This window comes from Onychomys torridus, chromosome 4 (assembly GCF_903995425.1).
Source record: "Onychomys torridus chromosome 4, mOncTor1.1, whole genome shotgun sequence".
Lineage (NCBI taxonomy): Eukaryota > Metazoa > Chordata > Mammalia > Rodentia > Cricetidae > Onychomys > Onychomys torridus.
The window spans coordinates 52,711,697-52,729,002 of record NC_050446.1 but is presented as its reverse complement, the minus strand read 5'-3'; the positions used below and the strand labels follow the sequence as shown (position 1 = coordinate 52,729,002).

At 41.8% G+C, this 17,306-nt stretch overlaps 1 protein-coding gene across 2 annotated transcripts; it reads right to left on the bottom strand.

Annotated features, from left to right (window-relative positions):
- Nucleotides 1–1,543: 1,543 nt before the first annotated feature.
- Nucleotides 1,544–12,562, bottom strand: Hnrnpa3 (heterogeneous nuclear ribonucleoprotein A3). Of its 2 annotated transcripts, XM_036184658.1 has the most exons (11): nucleotides 12,393–12,562; nucleotides 10,060–10,182; nucleotides 9,827–9,973; nucleotides 9,537–9,747; nucleotides 9,021–9,110; nucleotides 8,844–8,939; nucleotides 8,674–8,754; nucleotides 7,445–7,588; nucleotides 5,866–5,988; nucleotides 5,707–5,781; nucleotides 1,544–3,012 (listed from the first exon to the last, which is right to left on the bottom strand). In XM_036184658.1, the coding sequence occupies exons 1-10, from the start codon at nucleotides 12,462–12,464 to the stop codon at nucleotides 5,729–5,731; spliced, it is 1,140 nt and encodes a 379-aa protein (XP_036040551.1). In that variant the 5' UTR covers nucleotides 12,465–12,562; the 3' UTR covers nucleotides 1,544–3,012; nucleotides 5,707–5,728. The 2 variants fall into 2 exon arrangements, with proteins under 2 accessions (XP_036040551.1, XP_036040552.1); XM_036184659.1 differs by lacking the exon at nucleotides 1,544–3,012 and having other exon boundaries at nucleotides 5,717–5,781; nucleotides 12,459–12,562.
- Between the last annotated feature and the right edge of the window lie 4,744 nt (nucleotides 12,563–17,306).

The window sequence follows — 17,306 nt, the reverse complement described above, 5'->3', positions numbered from 1 at the left end:
GCTTAAAGACTAAACAGAACCTAATTGCATCCTAATAGATATTAAATAAGGACATAAGACAGCTAAAATTAATTCATAGCAGGTAACCTGATGCTTTAAGGATGCTTCCATTAACCACACAGGTAAACACAATGTCTATGGAGGTTACCTATTACAACCTCCATATGAAGCCAACTATTCTTAAGCCATTAAAAACAGCGATGGACCGGGCAGTGGTGGCGCACACCTGTAATCCCAGCACTCAGCAGGCAGAGGCAGGTGGACCTCTGAGTTTGAAGGCAACCTGGTCTACAGATCCAGGACAGGATCCAAAGCTATGGAGAAACCCTGTCTTGAAAAACCAAAGGGAGAAAAAAAAAAAATTGCAATGGAAGGAGCTAGAGATGGGTCAGCTGTTACTCATGTAGAGGACAAAGGTTTGGTTCTCAGCACCAAGGAATGGTGCACTTATGCAATGGCCACACAAAAAGTTATACCATAAAAATTATCCAATGTTTGGCTTTTTCAAGACTAGCTGGCCTTGAACTCAAGAGATCCACCTGCCTCTGCCTCCTGCTGATTATAGGCGTGGGCCACTACTGCCCAGCTCTATCCTAAGATTTTACAGCTCAAATTTCCTGACTTGGAACCTATTCACTGGTAGTCTATACAGTCTAAATACGATGGACATATGCTTACTTACCTTCTACTTCCTGGAACTGGGACTCTGAACATGCAGCTAACACATCCCTACCATTGCCTGGTTTTTAAAGTGATAACCAAAATTGGCACTTAACCCAAATCCTTAGTCAACCTAAAGTCATGCCAACTTACTGCTTAAAAGATCCTGATCTTGCTAAGGAAAAGTGTAATAGGCTTAAGTGCATTTACAGGTTTCCTGTTTGGCATGTTTGTGAACAGGGAAGAGATTGGACCCAGGACCTTAGTCATGTTAGCAAGTACCAGAGGCTAACACTCAATACTTTATATCTGGCACCATACAGGTATTTACATCCCAATTAGTATATACTTTGGTAAAAACCCAGGCCAGGACTTACTAATGTAGTGTTGTTGCTATTTACAAAAAAATGTGTGTGAAGTTAGTTTAAAAATAAGAACCCACTTACAAAGTAACTCACTTCAGGACTGTGTGGCCAGGCATCTTCAGACCCAGAACTCAGGAAGCTGCAGCAGTGGAATCTAAACCATCAGTGGGACTGGGCTCAGAACTCAGAACCAATGGCACTAAATGAATACACACCTGTCTTGGGGCAATCTGAAGTATAGATCAGGACTACCTTCAAAGTTGTCACTCATGGACATTCATTTTCGCCCAGCCTTTGATTTTCACTTGCCTAATTATCTCACCCCCTACTCAAAATGTCTGTTATTTCCAAATACACAAATTATCCCATGTTGTCCTTGTAGTGTGGCAGTATTTGTTTCTAGCCCATCTTTTAAAACAAGCTTACTGTATCAAGGTTCATCTCAAACCTCATTTTGTTACTGTCTATATTCATATAGGAAAAGGAACATTGCAAAGTGATAAAAAAAAAACCCCACACACGTTTCTAAAAATATTTTAATGAAAAAGTCGTCTCTGTAACATTTCATTATACTACAAATGAAACAATTGAACCCAGTACAGACCACCTCTGCTGTCATAAAAAAACACGCTTAAAACTGAGTACTTGGATAGACTACCAGTCCTCACATTACCCCACATACCCCCATGCTTACCATCTTGCAATGCCAATCACTGATACCTTTTAAGTGTTTTGAATTGTAACATAATAGAATCCTCAAAAATCAAGCTCATTTCTCTGTAGCCCCACCAGATGATTTTCTTAAACATTTTCTCTTTGAACACAAGTGTGAATGCAACTTTTAAACATGTAAACTGGGAGCAGTATCCTATAGGTCAAACATAAGCAGTCACCCTCAATTGTTTCCTGTTTTGCATGGTCACCTTTTGTATGTAAAATGTTTTTGCAGAAACGACAGTGGAACCACATCAAGTAAAATCATTTTATTTCAGAAAGGAAATGGAATGTAAATGCCTGTTAAAAAATGTTATTTCTCCAAATCTGTATGAAGGAATCACCATTGAAAGATTGCTACCTTACTTATTAGTACTGGTTTGTGTAAATTCAGTCCTAACTGAAATGCCAAGCAAACAATGTAGGTCATCCCTCTAAGGAAAACAAGATCTCTAACTTACTAACCAGTACTTTGCAAACTTGTCCTCTGATAATATATTAAAAAGTAACCTGAATTAAGCAATTTTCAAAGCCCTTTCAAGGCAGCAAAAAATAGCCCTTTTGAACAATCAGCAACTTATTTCAATAGTAACTCAACTGTTCTTTGGGGTTTTCTTTTGTCTTTTTTTTTTAAGGAGCATGAGTGACAATTAGGCACCACCCTTTATTCATCCCAGCATTTGGGAGACAGGCAGGTGGATCGAATTCCAGGTCAGGACAATAGTGAGACCGTGTGTATTTAGGGGATGGAGGAAATGGACAGACACAACTAAAAATTGACTGTTCCTACTGATCCATAGTCATGAACTGATATGCAAGAGAACTGAGGAAGACAATTATGCTGGTAATTGTAAAAGATTCCCATTTTCCCAAGGGTGGGAATTAGCAGACACTTTAAAACTTTTCTGGAAAGCCAACATGACTTTCTTTCCCTTACAGAAAGCGGATTTTACCACAGATGCTAACACTGAGTTTGTACACACATGAAATGGCCACATCTGGCTCATGATAAATACCAATGGCCACTGCAGAATGTGACCACCTGAAGTCTTAGAACTTGTTCATCAGGGTACCCAATAAAACTGAGCTTGACAATTCTGCCAGTGTACCTACATGGGGGTAATGTTTCAAACTGTGGCATCAATTTGTAGGGAAACCAATGATGTCATCAGGCTTTACTGTGAGCTACAAACCTTACCCAGCCAGAAACCTTCGTATTTAAGATGGTAGGAAAGACATTCCTCATTTAGGCAAGTAGGGTTTTCTCATTCACCTGCAAATCAAAAAGATTACTCTTACCTTGCTTTACAAAAAAGTACTCTTTAATTAGTGAAAAAATTCAAATTCAAGCCTTACCTAATGCTTATTGCCCTTCCTTGCAGGTCTAAATGCTAGACCTAGTGACTGTGGCAACTATCTCATTGTTGTTCCAAAAGGCGGAGCTCTTCCTGCTACTTTCTTCGACATTTCAGTTGCAATAAGCAGATTTAACTAGCTTTTGGAATGCTGCTCACTATCATCACCATAGAATCTTATGCCTCCACTTCTCTGTAGTTGAAGCTCTTGCTGGGGCTGCCTTCTCATTCTTTATTTATGCTGACTTGTCCATACACAAAAGGCTGCTGAAGTCCTGTCTTAGTGGGTTTTCCTTTGATCCAGTAGTGCTTAAACAGCACAACTTAGGTCCTTTAAAGCTGGTTAAATCGCTCATGGCTTACTTTTCCACACTGTTCACAAAAGCTAACCTAGTACAACTTATAAACAGGTCACATACAGATTTCACCTGATTATAGGTTGTAAACATCAACTTACTGAAAAATGTTTCACTATTATACTATTCCAGAACGTAAAAAGTTGGTTAACAATACAATTGACCTCATGACATTAAAGGATACTGTCAAGGTTGTGTCCAACAATTTTACAACAAACCAGAAATGTTACCTCCCCAATTCTTTCAATCTTTATTATATGAAAAAAAGGACTTGAGACAATTTAGCTCAGTTTTAATATTTCCTAAGCATTTTGACCAGGTACCCAGGTTTAAACTATGAACATTGACAGTGTCCATTTATATAACCACACTTTTAATTATGAAAGATGTAACCATTTTCTAACATGAGCCTATTTTCTACACTGCTTATTCACATATGCCCATTAACAAATGGAATGTTGTCTGTTACATTTATTGGTTTGTGAGTGTTTTCTGGAAAAACTGCAGTATTTGTGAAGACCAAAGTTCCATGCTAGCATTGCATGCATCCAAATATTAATAATGCACAGAGGCACAGAATTAGAGCAACAAGAGAGCATATTCAAACACTAACACGCCCCATTCCCCTTTTTATTGCTCGTTTTGCTTGTACTTCAAAAACCAAGTAAAAATTTGAATTCCATGTTCAACTGCCAAAGAAAGCAACAGCAGAGCACACACTTAGGGCTTGAATGAAGTTTTGAACTAGCTGGCGAGCGCAACAGTAGACATTTTTCATGTATATGACCTTAGTATCTAGAACTTTCCTCAACCAGGGTCTCTGAACAAACACCAATGTTTTAGGATGAAATATATACAAAGAATGACCGTGTGTTCTTTGGGGATTTAAGCATTCAGGGCTATCCAAAATTCGAATTCATATCTTTGGGAAGTGAGGTGCTTTAACTAAGCAACTGTGCTACATTTTCTGCTGCTTTGTTTTGGACAATGACACCTTAACTATCCTTGGCTTCATCAACCAGCAAAATGTATAGGGTATAAACAGAAAAGCATGCCAGCCAGTGAGGGGTTCAAATGAGTGTCTTTTATTCCTGTGCCCTAAAAAGCTGTGTGTAGGGGGAGACTAAACCAAGGAAAGTGACTAGATCCATGTGCTTGGGACTTGGGAATTTAAAAGCAGAACAGACCAGGTATCCACCAGTTTGCTCAGACACAGCAAACTTAGTGGTCCTGTAAACTGGGGGATGAAATACATCCACCAACCTTTAGTAGAGGGCAGTATAAACACTTTATACCCCAAACTATTGGCAGCAGTTTCAATGTGATCAAGGTAAATGTGGAATGGAGATGTTCTTAACACAGCTAGGACTCAATAAGGCTAACATACTAAAACCATGATTACATTTCGAAAGAAAATGCACAAAAACCAAATAGGAACTTTTGAGATCTTTTTCATTTGAAAGTAATCTTAAATGCTATTAAATGCACAAATATGCTAATTTTTATTACCCAATCCTAATTATCTAAAACACACATTGCAAACATACAGATATCTATTCTCTCCACATATCAACGCCCATTCACCATGGTTTTGGAAATGGGGAGAATAGATTCCCCTTAAATTGCAAGTCAGTAGGTGTTTCTTTACAGTTAACTTTAGCAAAATTCATACAAAATAGTAATTAACAATGATCTTCTTTACTTGTTAACTCACAAGGAAACACCTTCAAAACTGCATTTTTGTTAAAGTTTCTGTACTAAAATGTAGAAAAACTGAACTACACAAATATTGAAAAGTTAAAAATTCCTTAATTTTTTATTCCTGGTACCACTACCACAATTTACAGGGCAATATACCTGATGTAATGAAAAGAAAAAGAAAAAGACAAAGCTACAACAGATAAAAGACCTCAGGAATGTACATCTAATTGACACTACATTGCATGAATCAATAGCTGCACTTTTTGCAAACTGTGGCTATGACAGTCCTGAACAAGAAGGGTTTCCTGTTTAAGCTGCAGTAACTTTTCTGACTATGGATCATCGCTCCTTCTGTGGCAGATTTTTACAGTTCCTCTAATGCATTTAGGACGACTGTCTCAAAGTAACCTGCAGCTTTCCTGACAACTCCTCGCTCTCTCTCCTGCTAAGAACTGTAGCCTGTTGAATAATACAGGATAAAAAAATTATTACACTCAGTGAACAGTTCCATATATTCTTTTATCAACATGATTAAAAAAAATTAAAGATACTTACCCTTTTCTGCTTTTTTTTTTTTTTAAAACCTTCTGCTACCATATCCACCACTTCCACCACCAGATCCATAGCCACCTGGAAAATAAAACAGGCAGTTCTAAATACACATTATGTGTCAACCAGGATGGCGATAAAGAATTCTGACTAAAAAGGACTTACCACCATAGGGACTGCCTGAGCTTCTTCCACCAAAACTGCCCCCTTTCATGGGCCCATAATTTGATTGCTGTTGTCCACTATAATTTCCAAAGTCATTATAGTTACCACCACCACCATAGTTACCTGAAATCACAAAGACTTTTATTTGTAGTTTACCAAAACAATTATTTTTTTTTTCCAGAGCTGAGGACTGAAGCAGAACCTTGTGCTTGCTAGGCAAGTACTCTACCACTGAGCTAAATCCCCAGCCACGCCCCCCCCCAAACAATTATTTACTCCTTTAATTGGACAACCACAGGAGCAACTATTGTAATCACTTTTATTCAAGCATTAACAGCAACCTTAGGCACTAAGGCCATCTACCAGAAGCCTAAGTGATCTAAAACACAGATTTAAAAAAAGGGCACAGTAAGTAGATCATGTCCAGAAGAATACATTTCTAAGAAGCTTATCAAATTTCAGCATGAGGAATTCTAATTTTTTTCTTTGATATTGTATCATTGCTACCATTATCATTTAGAGCACCAAAACTGTTGGTATTCAATGTGATTCTGATGCAATGCAGTTTTTAAAGCAGCTACAGAAGGTATTCTAAAAAGTTTGTGATCAGCCACTCACATTTACAAGTTAGGTTCAACAATTTCCTAACAAAGCTCTACATTACCTGTAATAGTGTGCATGTTACAGTATGTAGTGTGTGTGTACATAACAAAGACATATTAATACATAATATAGTACCACCCAAAGTATTCCAAGAGCTGATATGGCACCCTATTTGCTTAAAAGCATTCAAACTCACACATCCCATTTACCTGGTTTAAAAATTCCCCAAGAAAACTCAGCAATAAGCCACATTTTAAAACTTCCCTTGTAATTTACTAGTTACTAGTTGTCGGTTTTACTATACCAAAGTTCCTTTTTGCCAATTTATACTATCCACTAACACTGCAAAAAAAAAAAAAAAAAAAAAAAATTAAAAATCAAACTAAACTGCCTGGGGTGGTTGCAAGGTGGATGCAAGGTTCAAAGCCAGAGTCCAATACATATTTGAAGGTAGCTGGGTCCTATTTGGAATGATGAAAATGTTTTGGGATCAGTGGTGAAGATTGTAAAACACTAAATATGCATTGAATTGCACACCAGAAACCTTTATTTTCTATATTACTCATACTGATCTGGAACTCAACATCCCTGTGAATACATTTAAAAATTATATTCTAGGCCAGGTGGGTGGCCCATGCCTTTAATTGCAGCACTCAGGAGGCAGAGGCAGGAGGATCTCTGTGAGTTCAAGGCCAGCCTGGGATACCAAGTGAATCCCAGGAAAGGCACAAAGCTACACAGCAAAACCCTGTCTCGAAAAACAAAAAAACAACAAAAGTGAAATGCATGCAGTGCTCATTTTTCCACAGCTTAGAACTAATGGACATGGCCAGTAAGTTTACATGGATGAGCTGCGTTTTAATATAGCTATCCACACTTAAAGCTACTTTTCCAGTCTATCTTTTTAAGCATTTCTGAGTACTGCTGGGAATTAACTTAAATGCTAGTTTGCATAAATCTGAACATCCGTACTTACCTCCACCAAAATTTCCTCCTTCATTGTAACCATCATATCCTCCTCCACCACCACCATATCCACCACCTTGGTTTCCATAGCCTGGTCCACCACCACCATAGCCTCCTCTACTGCTGTAACCAGGACCACCACCGTAGTTGCCACCTGAAAAGAAAGCCACACAGAAACAAAAGTACAGGATGGGCCCCAAATACTTCTGGTTTATACTGCACTGTTACTGGCAATGAACCGATTTAATACTCTCAAATCTAATCAGAGCCAAGCAATCTTGATAGCTAAAATCTTAAGATGAATATTTTTTTTGCAGTGTTAGTGGATAGTCTAAATTGGTAAAAGGAACTTTAATATAGTAAAACAGACAACTAGCAATTCGTAAATTACATGTGAACTTTTAAAATGTGGCTTATTACTGAGTTTTCTTGGGGTATTTTTAAGCCAGGTAAATGGGATGTGTGAGTTGTTTGAATACTTTTAAGCAAATAGGGTGCCTTATCAGCTCTTAGGAATACTTTGGGTGGTATTATATTATGCATTAATATGACAAAAGTCAGTTTTCATATGAAAAAAAAAATTCTAGCCGGGTGGTGGCGGTAGTGGCACATGCCTTTAATCCCAGCACCTTAGAGGCAGGTGGATCTCTGTGAGTTCCAGGCCAGCCTGGGCTAGAGTAAGTTCCAGAAAAGGTGCAAAGCTACACAGAGAAACCCTGTCTCGAACCCACCCCACTCCCCAACTGCCAAAAAACAAAAAAAGTTGGTTTTTTCCCCTCATTTTTCACTAAGGACAATATAGCCCTACACAAAGCTTTTTTTTTTTTCTCTTTGGCTTCTTCTGAGACAGGGTTTCTCTGTGTAGCAGAGCTTGTCCTGGAACCCACTTTGTAAAGATCTGCCTCCAAAGTGCTGGGATTAAAGGCGTGCACCACACAAAGCAATTTTAGCTCAGCTGCTGGTACAAATAAATCTTACTGACTAAAGAAGTCTAGTTAGTATTTTACTTCCATCCTTGGGAAGAGGATTTGTATTATGTAGTACTAGTTGAACTATTATTTCATCAATCCATTCAAAGTTTTAGGATCGGAAGATTTGACACTTTTAACGTGGTTGTTAAAATAAGCAAATGTCACCTACCTTATTTGTATTTAAGTTTTACTGCCTAGTATGAGGCCATGTGTCTAATTTCTAGCAATGAAGAAATTAAAGACAAAAATTCGGTATTTAAATACTTACCATCACCTCCAAATCCATTATATCCACCATCACCACCTCCATAACTACCTCGGCTGCCACCACCTCCACCACCATAGCCTCCTGAGGAAAACCGAAGTTTGAATTAAAACTTGTTAGTACTTTAACTTGCTAGTAAATTTATGAATTAATACTTAAAATAAACACCTTACCTCTTCCACCAAAGTTTCCACCACGACCAAAATTACCTCCACCACCTCCAAAGTTTCCTCCACGACCCATAAAGTTGCCAGATCCACCTCCACGACCTGTAACACAGGTTGAAATGGAAGTTTCCTAATCTTTCAACTACTGTTCATGCCAATTTTTGTGTATATGATCCTACTTACCTCGCTGTGATCCAGCAGACTGCATCTCTTGTTTAGAAAGGGCCTTTTTCACTTCACAATTATGCCCATTAATAGTGTGGTATTTCTGAACTATAAAATTTTAAGTAAAAAACTGAAGTTATTCTTTGTTTGGAAAACCATGTTAGTGTAACCCTCTGTTACTACCCAATTAATTAAAATACTGTTAAAATGATAGACTGCAAAGGGAAGGATATTTGGAGAAGTTAATGTTTCTTTATCTAGATGGGTTGTGACATCCACAGGGATCACATATCAGATATTTACATTATGATTTATAACTCACAAAATTAGTTATAAAGTAGCTACAAAAATGACTTTACAGGTTTGGGGTCACCACAACATAAGGAAACGGTAGGTATTAAAGGGTCACAGAATTAGGAAGGGTGAGAATCACTGATCTAGATGATTTATGGAAATGGAAACACCTTTCAAAGTATAGTTAGTGAATTTGGCTGAAAACAGAAACCATGCATGTTGCAACTAATGGTTACTTACCAACAATTTTATCAACTGTGTCATGATCATCAAAAGTTACAAAAGCAAATCCTCTCTTTTTTCCACTCTGCCTGTCTTCCATAACTTCTATGGTTTCAATTTTGCCATACTTTTCAAAGTAGTCTCTCAGATTGTATTCTTCTGTATCTTCTTTAATACCACCCACAAAAATTTTCTTCACGGTTAAATGGGCACCAGGCTTTACAGAATCCTGCAAACAAAATAATTTTTAAGTCAAAAAAACCAAACTCTCACAGTTCCATGCATTATACATCACGTTATTAAAATACCTCTCTAGAAACAGCTCTCTTTGGTTCCACCACACGCCCATCAACCTTGTGTGGCCGAGCACACATTGCAGCATCGACCTCTTCAACACAGGAGTAGGTCACAAAACCAAAGCCCCTGGAACGTTTTGTTTGGGGATCTCTCATTACCTACAAAATAAAGGAACAAAAGTATTTCAATAGTCCTATATAGGTCCTCACCCCTTCCTAATACCATCCTTATCCCGAGGACTCACCACACAGTCTGTAAGTGTGCCCCATTTCTCAAAATGTTCTCTTAAGCTATCATCTGTGGTTTCAAAGCTCAGACCACCAATAAACAGCTTCCTCAGCTGTTCTGGTTCCTTTGGATCATGGCCCTGAGAAAAAACATCAATATATTTTTTATTTTTTCTTGGAGAAAATGAACTAAGTCACATAAATCTCGAATTTTGTAACACGAATACTCCAATTTAAAAAATCTGCTCTACGATGGGCATGATAGTACATACCAGTTAATTTCAGCGTTTGAAGCAGAGGCTAGTCTGGACTACTTATCCAGTTCAAAGCCAGTACTTACAGTATCAAGTACACAGTGGGTGAGTTGTCTTAAAAACAAAAAACTCACTAAAATGGTACCTGAAGTCATTTTAAACATTATGTAACTAAACTGAACCCCAAAACAACCCCAGATTTTAAAAAGCAAAACAAACAAAACAACTCTTTTTGAAAGCTACAACTGAAAGAATATTTCAGATATTTGTAGTAAGTCATTCACTAGAAAAAAACCCGAAGTCAGGATTATTCATCCCATGCCATCTCCACTATCAGTCTGCAACACCAACAAACCCATAATTTTAAAACACGATCTATGAAACTTAAAAGTTTAGAGTGGCAAATTGAGAGCAATTCAGATTTCCTGCAAATCAGTTATTTAAGACATTCCTAGGCAAAAAACAAAACAAAACAAAACAACCCAAAAAACAAAAACCCAGACATATCCCACAAAAGAACGAAACAAAATACGGCTAAGGCTTAACCCCGTGGTGCTTGGGGGGGGGGGGGGAGGTCGGGTCCTGTTGAGGCAGCGTCTCAAGGACAGGCTAGGTTAGACCAGAACTTGAGGCCGTCCCACTTCAGCTTTCATGTGCTAGGATCACAGGTGCGCATCATCACACCTGGATGCAGCACTTAGCTTTCTGTAATCAATTTAGCTTGGTGTATGCCCATTTACATCATATCGTTAAATGAGTGCAAACGCTACTCCTACATTCACAAGTATATAATTTGAATTTATGATACGTATAGCATATACTGTCTGCCAGAGGAATCACAACACAAAACCGTAATTGACTTAGAAAATAAATATCTAGTATGAATTCTTCATTTTGAAGGTTTAACATTCAAGTGAACTGCTTTTAATTCACGCATTAATACAATTCAACACAAATGGTTAAAGGAGGCTCATTCACATTTAAAAACGTCTTCAACCTTCAACAAGTAGAGGTGTTAAAACATTCAATATGAAAAGACTGCCACATTCTAAAAACACGTTAAATGATCAACTGCCCAAAGCATTAATTCACTTAGTCCCATTGATTCAAGCCTCGGATAAATGCACGACAATACACAAAAAGAACATCCCTGTACACACAAAATCCTCGTGGTCGTGAAATTCTCAAGTGTGGTCGCAGTTCTCTAAAACCAAACTCCAGAAAACGACAACCGGTGCCAATCCAAAGAACGAGAAATTTAGATCAGTAAAGGTATTAAACTCCGAATAAGCACGTTATCTACACGCAAATCCTGAAACAGTTAAAGACTTCAACCACAAGACCTTAGCTATATAAGCACTTTCATTCCGAACACTTGAGCGAAGGTAGCGGGTTAGGAAGCACCTTAAAGCAGCAAGCTTTTCAGTAAATGTATCCCCAGATGAACGCTGAGAAAATCCGGCCGGAGAGGACCGCACGGATTCTCATCACCGCGGAGGCCCGAAGGCCCGGATACGCGCCGGCAGCACCCCAGCGGAAAGCACCCCGCCCGAGCCTCGAGGCCATCTGCGGCATTTTCTGCCCGGCCGCCTCTGCGCCGCTCCCTCCAATCCCACGCACTCCTTTCTTGGCGGCGTAACCAGGCGGCGGCCATTGCGGGCCACTGCGCCATTTCGTAACGCGGCAGCGGATCAATGTCAATGTGGCCGCCGCCCGCCTGCTCGCTCGCTCGCCCGGATGTGCTCCTCCCCTCCCCCACCGCCTCCTCCCAACCGCTCCCGCGGAGGCCCGCCATGCCGCCCGCGGCCTCGCCAGGCAGGCCGCGCAGGCCGCGGGCTCCTCCGCCCGGCCGCGGACCTCCTCCCCGGCCACGCCGCGTCTCCGAGGGCTGCTGGTGCGGCCGACCGAGAGGGCCAGGCCGACGGTGGGCCTCGATGAGGCCGCCAGGCCTGCTCCCCCCCCCCCCCCCACCGCCCTCTCAGCGCAGAGCGCGGGACGATCGTCCCGGTTTCCCCCCGGCCTCCCCGCTCCCATCGAGCCAAAGCCCCCCCCCACGCCGGCAACTACCCAGCAACCCCCCGCTCTCCCCCTAATACCTCCTCCCCCCGGCGGCGGCGGCGACGGCCGGAGTCAGGCTGGGGGCGACCGGGCGGCGGTTTTACCTCCATTTTGAGACCGGACTCGCCTCTTCCAACTCGAGTTCAATATGGGACCGAGAGGAAGAGGCGGGGCTAGTCATCACGTGACGCCCTTCCCGCGCGCCGCCCGCCCACCGGGGGCGGGGTCTCGCCGAAGCAGAGCGCGATTGGGCGAGCGGGTTGGCGGGCCCAGAGCGGAAGGCGGGGATTGGTCGAGCCGCGGGAGCGCGCGCGCCTCCCCAACTTCCAACGCAGCGCCGCTCTCGCCGCGCTTCGCGCCGGGCAACTCGGGGCACGTCAGTGGCAGCTTGACCAATGGCAAGCGCCCACGTCGGGAGAAAGCCGCGTGACCGCGCGTCCGCCCGGAGAAAGGCCTTTCCCTTTCTTTGGGCGCCTCTCGCCCCTCCCCCGCGCGCTTTCGGGGCTCCGTTTCCGAGTCCGCCCTGCTCCAGGGCCGGAAGGAAAACCACGCTTTTCTCTCTGGCGACTTAAGGTTGCGAGGAAGCCCGCTGACCCCTTCGCCTCCCCCGCGGGAGTCCAAGTGTCGCGGCCCGAGGTGTGAAAAGCTTGGCTCCGCTCGTCCTGGGGAGGCGGCCCAGGCCGCAAGCCCTGCGGCACTGACGTTCCTGAGTCGGGCACGTCGCACGGGCGGGAAAAGGCGGCTGACTTAGTGAGAGGCTCCCTTCAGGCCACTCCAAGATTTAAAGAATAAAGACTTAACAATCTGAGGGGAAGGAACAGAATCATTGGTTTAGGGTACAGAAGTTCCAGAGTTTCTAAAAAGGCTTTGTGGGCAGAGAGGCTACCTGTTGGCTAGTGATTTGTGTCTTTTCAAATGACATGCTTCCAGTTTTATGGAGAAGCAGCGTGAATGAAATGGAAATCGAATCTTTTCTCTGCTTGGCAAAGGGATTCGAGATTATATTTGGGCTTTATAGTTTTTCAAATAAAAGTGAACGTAGGGGTTGGGGATTTAACTCAGTGGTAGAGCGCTTGCAAGTGCAAGGCCCTGGGTTCGAGCCTCAGCTCCAAAAAAAAAAAAAAAAAAAAGAGAGAGAGAGAGAGAAAAGTGAACATAGGATTAGATGACCTCCCAACACCCATAAATCAATCTATGCATGGATTTGCTAGACGTGGTATGGCACACCTCTCGTCCACTCTGAAAGCAGAGGCAGGTGGGCCTCGGACCTACATGGAGTTCCAGGGCAGCTAGTGTTGTACAGTGAAACCCTGTCTCAAAAGAAAAAAAAAAAGCAACCTGCAGATCTCTATTTAAATAAAATTACTAGAGGAAAGAAAAACACAATTTGACAAGCCTTCTTTTCCTGCAACAAATCGTCTGTTTCACAGTCTGCATAACAAACTGCTCTGTAATTATCTGTCTCTCCCTGTGAAGGATTACAAATGGATTTGGGGTGCCTAGGGAGGCAGGGGCCAGTGGATCTCCAAGTTTGAGACCAACCTGGTCCACAGAGTGAGTTGTAGGATACTGAGAGAGAAAGAGAGAGAGAGAGAGAGACTCAGTTATGTAGTAATTTGCTTGCTTGAGGGAGGCCTGGTGACACAGCCCTTAATCCCAGCATATGTGGGATGAAGTGGGAGACTGACAACTGGGGACTGCCAGGCGTGGTGCTTTTAACCCCAGCAATCAGGAGGCAGATGCAGAAGGATCTCTGAGTCCAGCCCAGCCTGGCCTACACAGCTAGTTCCAGGACCTACAGCTACACAATTAGACCCTGTCTCAAAAGGACGTCCACAGCTACAAAGGGGACATGAGGCCACCCTGGGCTACAAGATATTCCGGTTCTAGGTTGCTTTCCGTTGCTGTGATGCCATGGCCAAAAGCGATTTAGAAGAGGAAACGGTTTAATTCATCTTATACTTCCAGGTCATGGCCCACCATTGAAGGAAGTCAGGGCAGGAACTGACACGGAAACCGTGGACGATCTTTGCTTGCTTTGTTTTCTGGCTCATGTGGAGCTAACTAGCTTCTTTTTCCTTTTTTTTCTTCCTTCCTTCTTTCTTTCTTTCTTTCTTTCTTTCTTTCTTTCTTTCTTTCTTTCTTTCTTAATTTCTTTCTTTCTCTTTCTTTGTTGTTGTTTCTCGAGACAGGGTTTCTCTGTAGTTTTGGTGTCTGTCCTGGATCTCTGTAGACCAGAGACCAGGCCGGCCTCGAACTCAGAGATCCTTCTGCCTCTGCCTCCCAAGTGCTGGGATTAAGACGTGGGCCACAATGCCCATCTTCAGCTAGCTTTTTTTCTTTCTTTCTTTTTTCTTTTTCTGGAGCTGAGGACCAAACCCAGGGCCTTGTGCTTGCTAGGCAAGCGCTCTACCACTGAGCTAAACCCCCAACCCCTTCAGCTAGCTTTCTTACACAACCCAGGCTCACAGTGGGACTAGCCTTCCCAGATCAATCATCAATCACGTTAATTCCTCTCAGACATGACCTCAGGCCAATCTGAATCCCCGATCTAGCTGCTGACCCTAGAAAACCTGGGCTCAAACCTGTTGAACCTCATCTTCTGTCCATCCTTGTAGCTCTAACTTTCTTTGAAATGAGGGAGTGTCGGGTAAAGTGGGGGACAAGGAAATGGGGTGTCAGTGTAAAAGGATGGCCTATAGACTGTATAGGAGGGGGGTCTTTCCACTTTCACTTCACAAGGTACATTTTTTTTTTTTTTTTTTTTTTTTTTTTTTTTTGGAGGCAGGCTCATTACGTAGTCCTGACTTGCTTGAAATTCATTCTGTAGACCAGGTCGGCCTAGAACTCAACAAAGATCCGCCTGCCTCTGCCTCCCAAGTACTAGGATGAAAGGCATTTACTACCAAGCCTAGAAAATAAGAGAAAATTTTTGAGATGGGATTTTACGCAGTCTGAGCTGGATTTGAACTCAGTATGTAACTGAGGGTGACCCTGAACTTAGAAAATCATCTTTAAAAGCGTAGTAGGGTAAGAGGCAAGTGGTTTGGAGCTATCCAAGTAATGGCTGATTTAAAACTTTCATAACATGTTCTTTATATAATTGTGATTAAAAAAAATAAGATGCAAATTATTAGGGAAGATATTGCAAATGGAATTTGCATAAAACTTTCAAATAAAAATTTCCATTTTTTTAATGATCACTTTGAACTTGGTCCTGTAACTATATTTTAATATTGAATTTTATGGTTGAAGTGGCTTCATGCAGTTTTTGATTCAGATTTTTTAATGATGAGTTCCTCATATTCTGAATCCTCATTATCATTGCGGGACTCTGATCACATAAGTGGGTGATAAAAAATAAAATAAAATATTTAAAACCACTTTACACTGCCATTCAAAATTTACAATTATGATTTTATCTAAAGAATCAAACAACTTCTCTTTTTATTGACAAATGTAATGTCATTTCATATGAAATGCAAATAGATTTCAAACCCAATAGAACAATTTTATATTAACATTTCTACCCTGAGCCAGACAAAGCAGCAACATACCTGTAATCCATGTACTTGTGAGGCAAATATAGGGAGATAAGAAGTTCAGCCGGGCAGTAGTGGCACATACCTTTAATCCCAGCACTGGGGAGTCAGAGCCAGGCGGATCTCTGTGAGTTCGAGGCCAGCCTGGGCTACAGAGTGAGATCCAGGACAGGCATCAAAAGTACACAGAGAAACCCTGTCTTGGAAAAAAAAGAAAGAGAGAGAGAGAGAGAGAGAGAGAGAGAGAGGGAAGGTATTGACTACTCCAAAGGAATAGAAATTGTTAGCTACTAAGAGCATTGTATGGAGTTAAGCCCATCAGAAACTTTATCTGCTCAGCCCTTCTCTCCCTGTGCACATAAACCTTGGGAATCTGGTTACAAACCCATGCATTGATGCTAGAGTCTCGTCTGTAACAGTCACTAGGATGCTTCAATCATATTCGACCCGGAGCTTTGTGTATACCAAACAAGCACGCCATCCTACCAGCTGAGCTACTACATCCCCACTGTTTCCATAACCACTTTAAGAGGTGAGTCCTGTTATTATTCTCTTTCTTTTGTTTTGTTTTGTTTTTGAGACAGGGTTTCTTTGTGTAGCTTTGCACCTTTCCTGGAACTCACTTGGTAGCCCAGGCTGGCCTTGAACTCACAGAGATCTGCCTAGCTCTGCCTCCTGAGTGCTGGGGTTAAAGGCATGCACCACCACCGACCAGCTATTCTGTTTCTTCTTAGGTAAAGCTAAATTAGTTAAGTAAGCTATTCTTTTTTTTTTTTTTTTAAGCTGAGGCTCCAACCCAGGGCCTTGTGCTTGCTAGGCAAGCACTCTACTACTGAGCTAAATCGCCAACCCAAGAAAGCTATTCTTTTTAGGTAAGTAAGGTAAGTAAGCTAAGGGAAATTGAGCGAATTGGCCAGATGGACCCCCAACTCACTCTGTTAGCTGCTCATGACCTTGAACTCCTGAGACTTTTGTCTCCACCTAAGGGTTGGGATCACAGGCCTCTGCCACCCCATCCAGCCCCTTATATTTTGTTCATAACCAAACATAGATACTGAATTTCTCATTCTAGTCTTCCATCTGCTAGAGACACATCTGATTAGCATTGTGGCTCATGTTTGTACTCCAAGCCTTCAGGAGGTTAAGACATACTATTGCGATGAGTTCAAGGCCAAATGGATTACATAGTAAGTTCCAGTTTAGCCTGGGCTACAGAGTAGGACTGTGTCTCAAATAAATACCTCTGGGAGTGGTGGTGCACCACTTTAATCTCAGTATTTAGGAAACAGGAAGGCAGATTTCTGGGAATCTGAAGCCAGCCTGTCCCACAAAGTGAGTTCCAAGCTTGCCCTAGGCTGCAAAGTGAAACTGTCTCGAACAATAAATAAATAAAAATAAAACCCCTTTGAA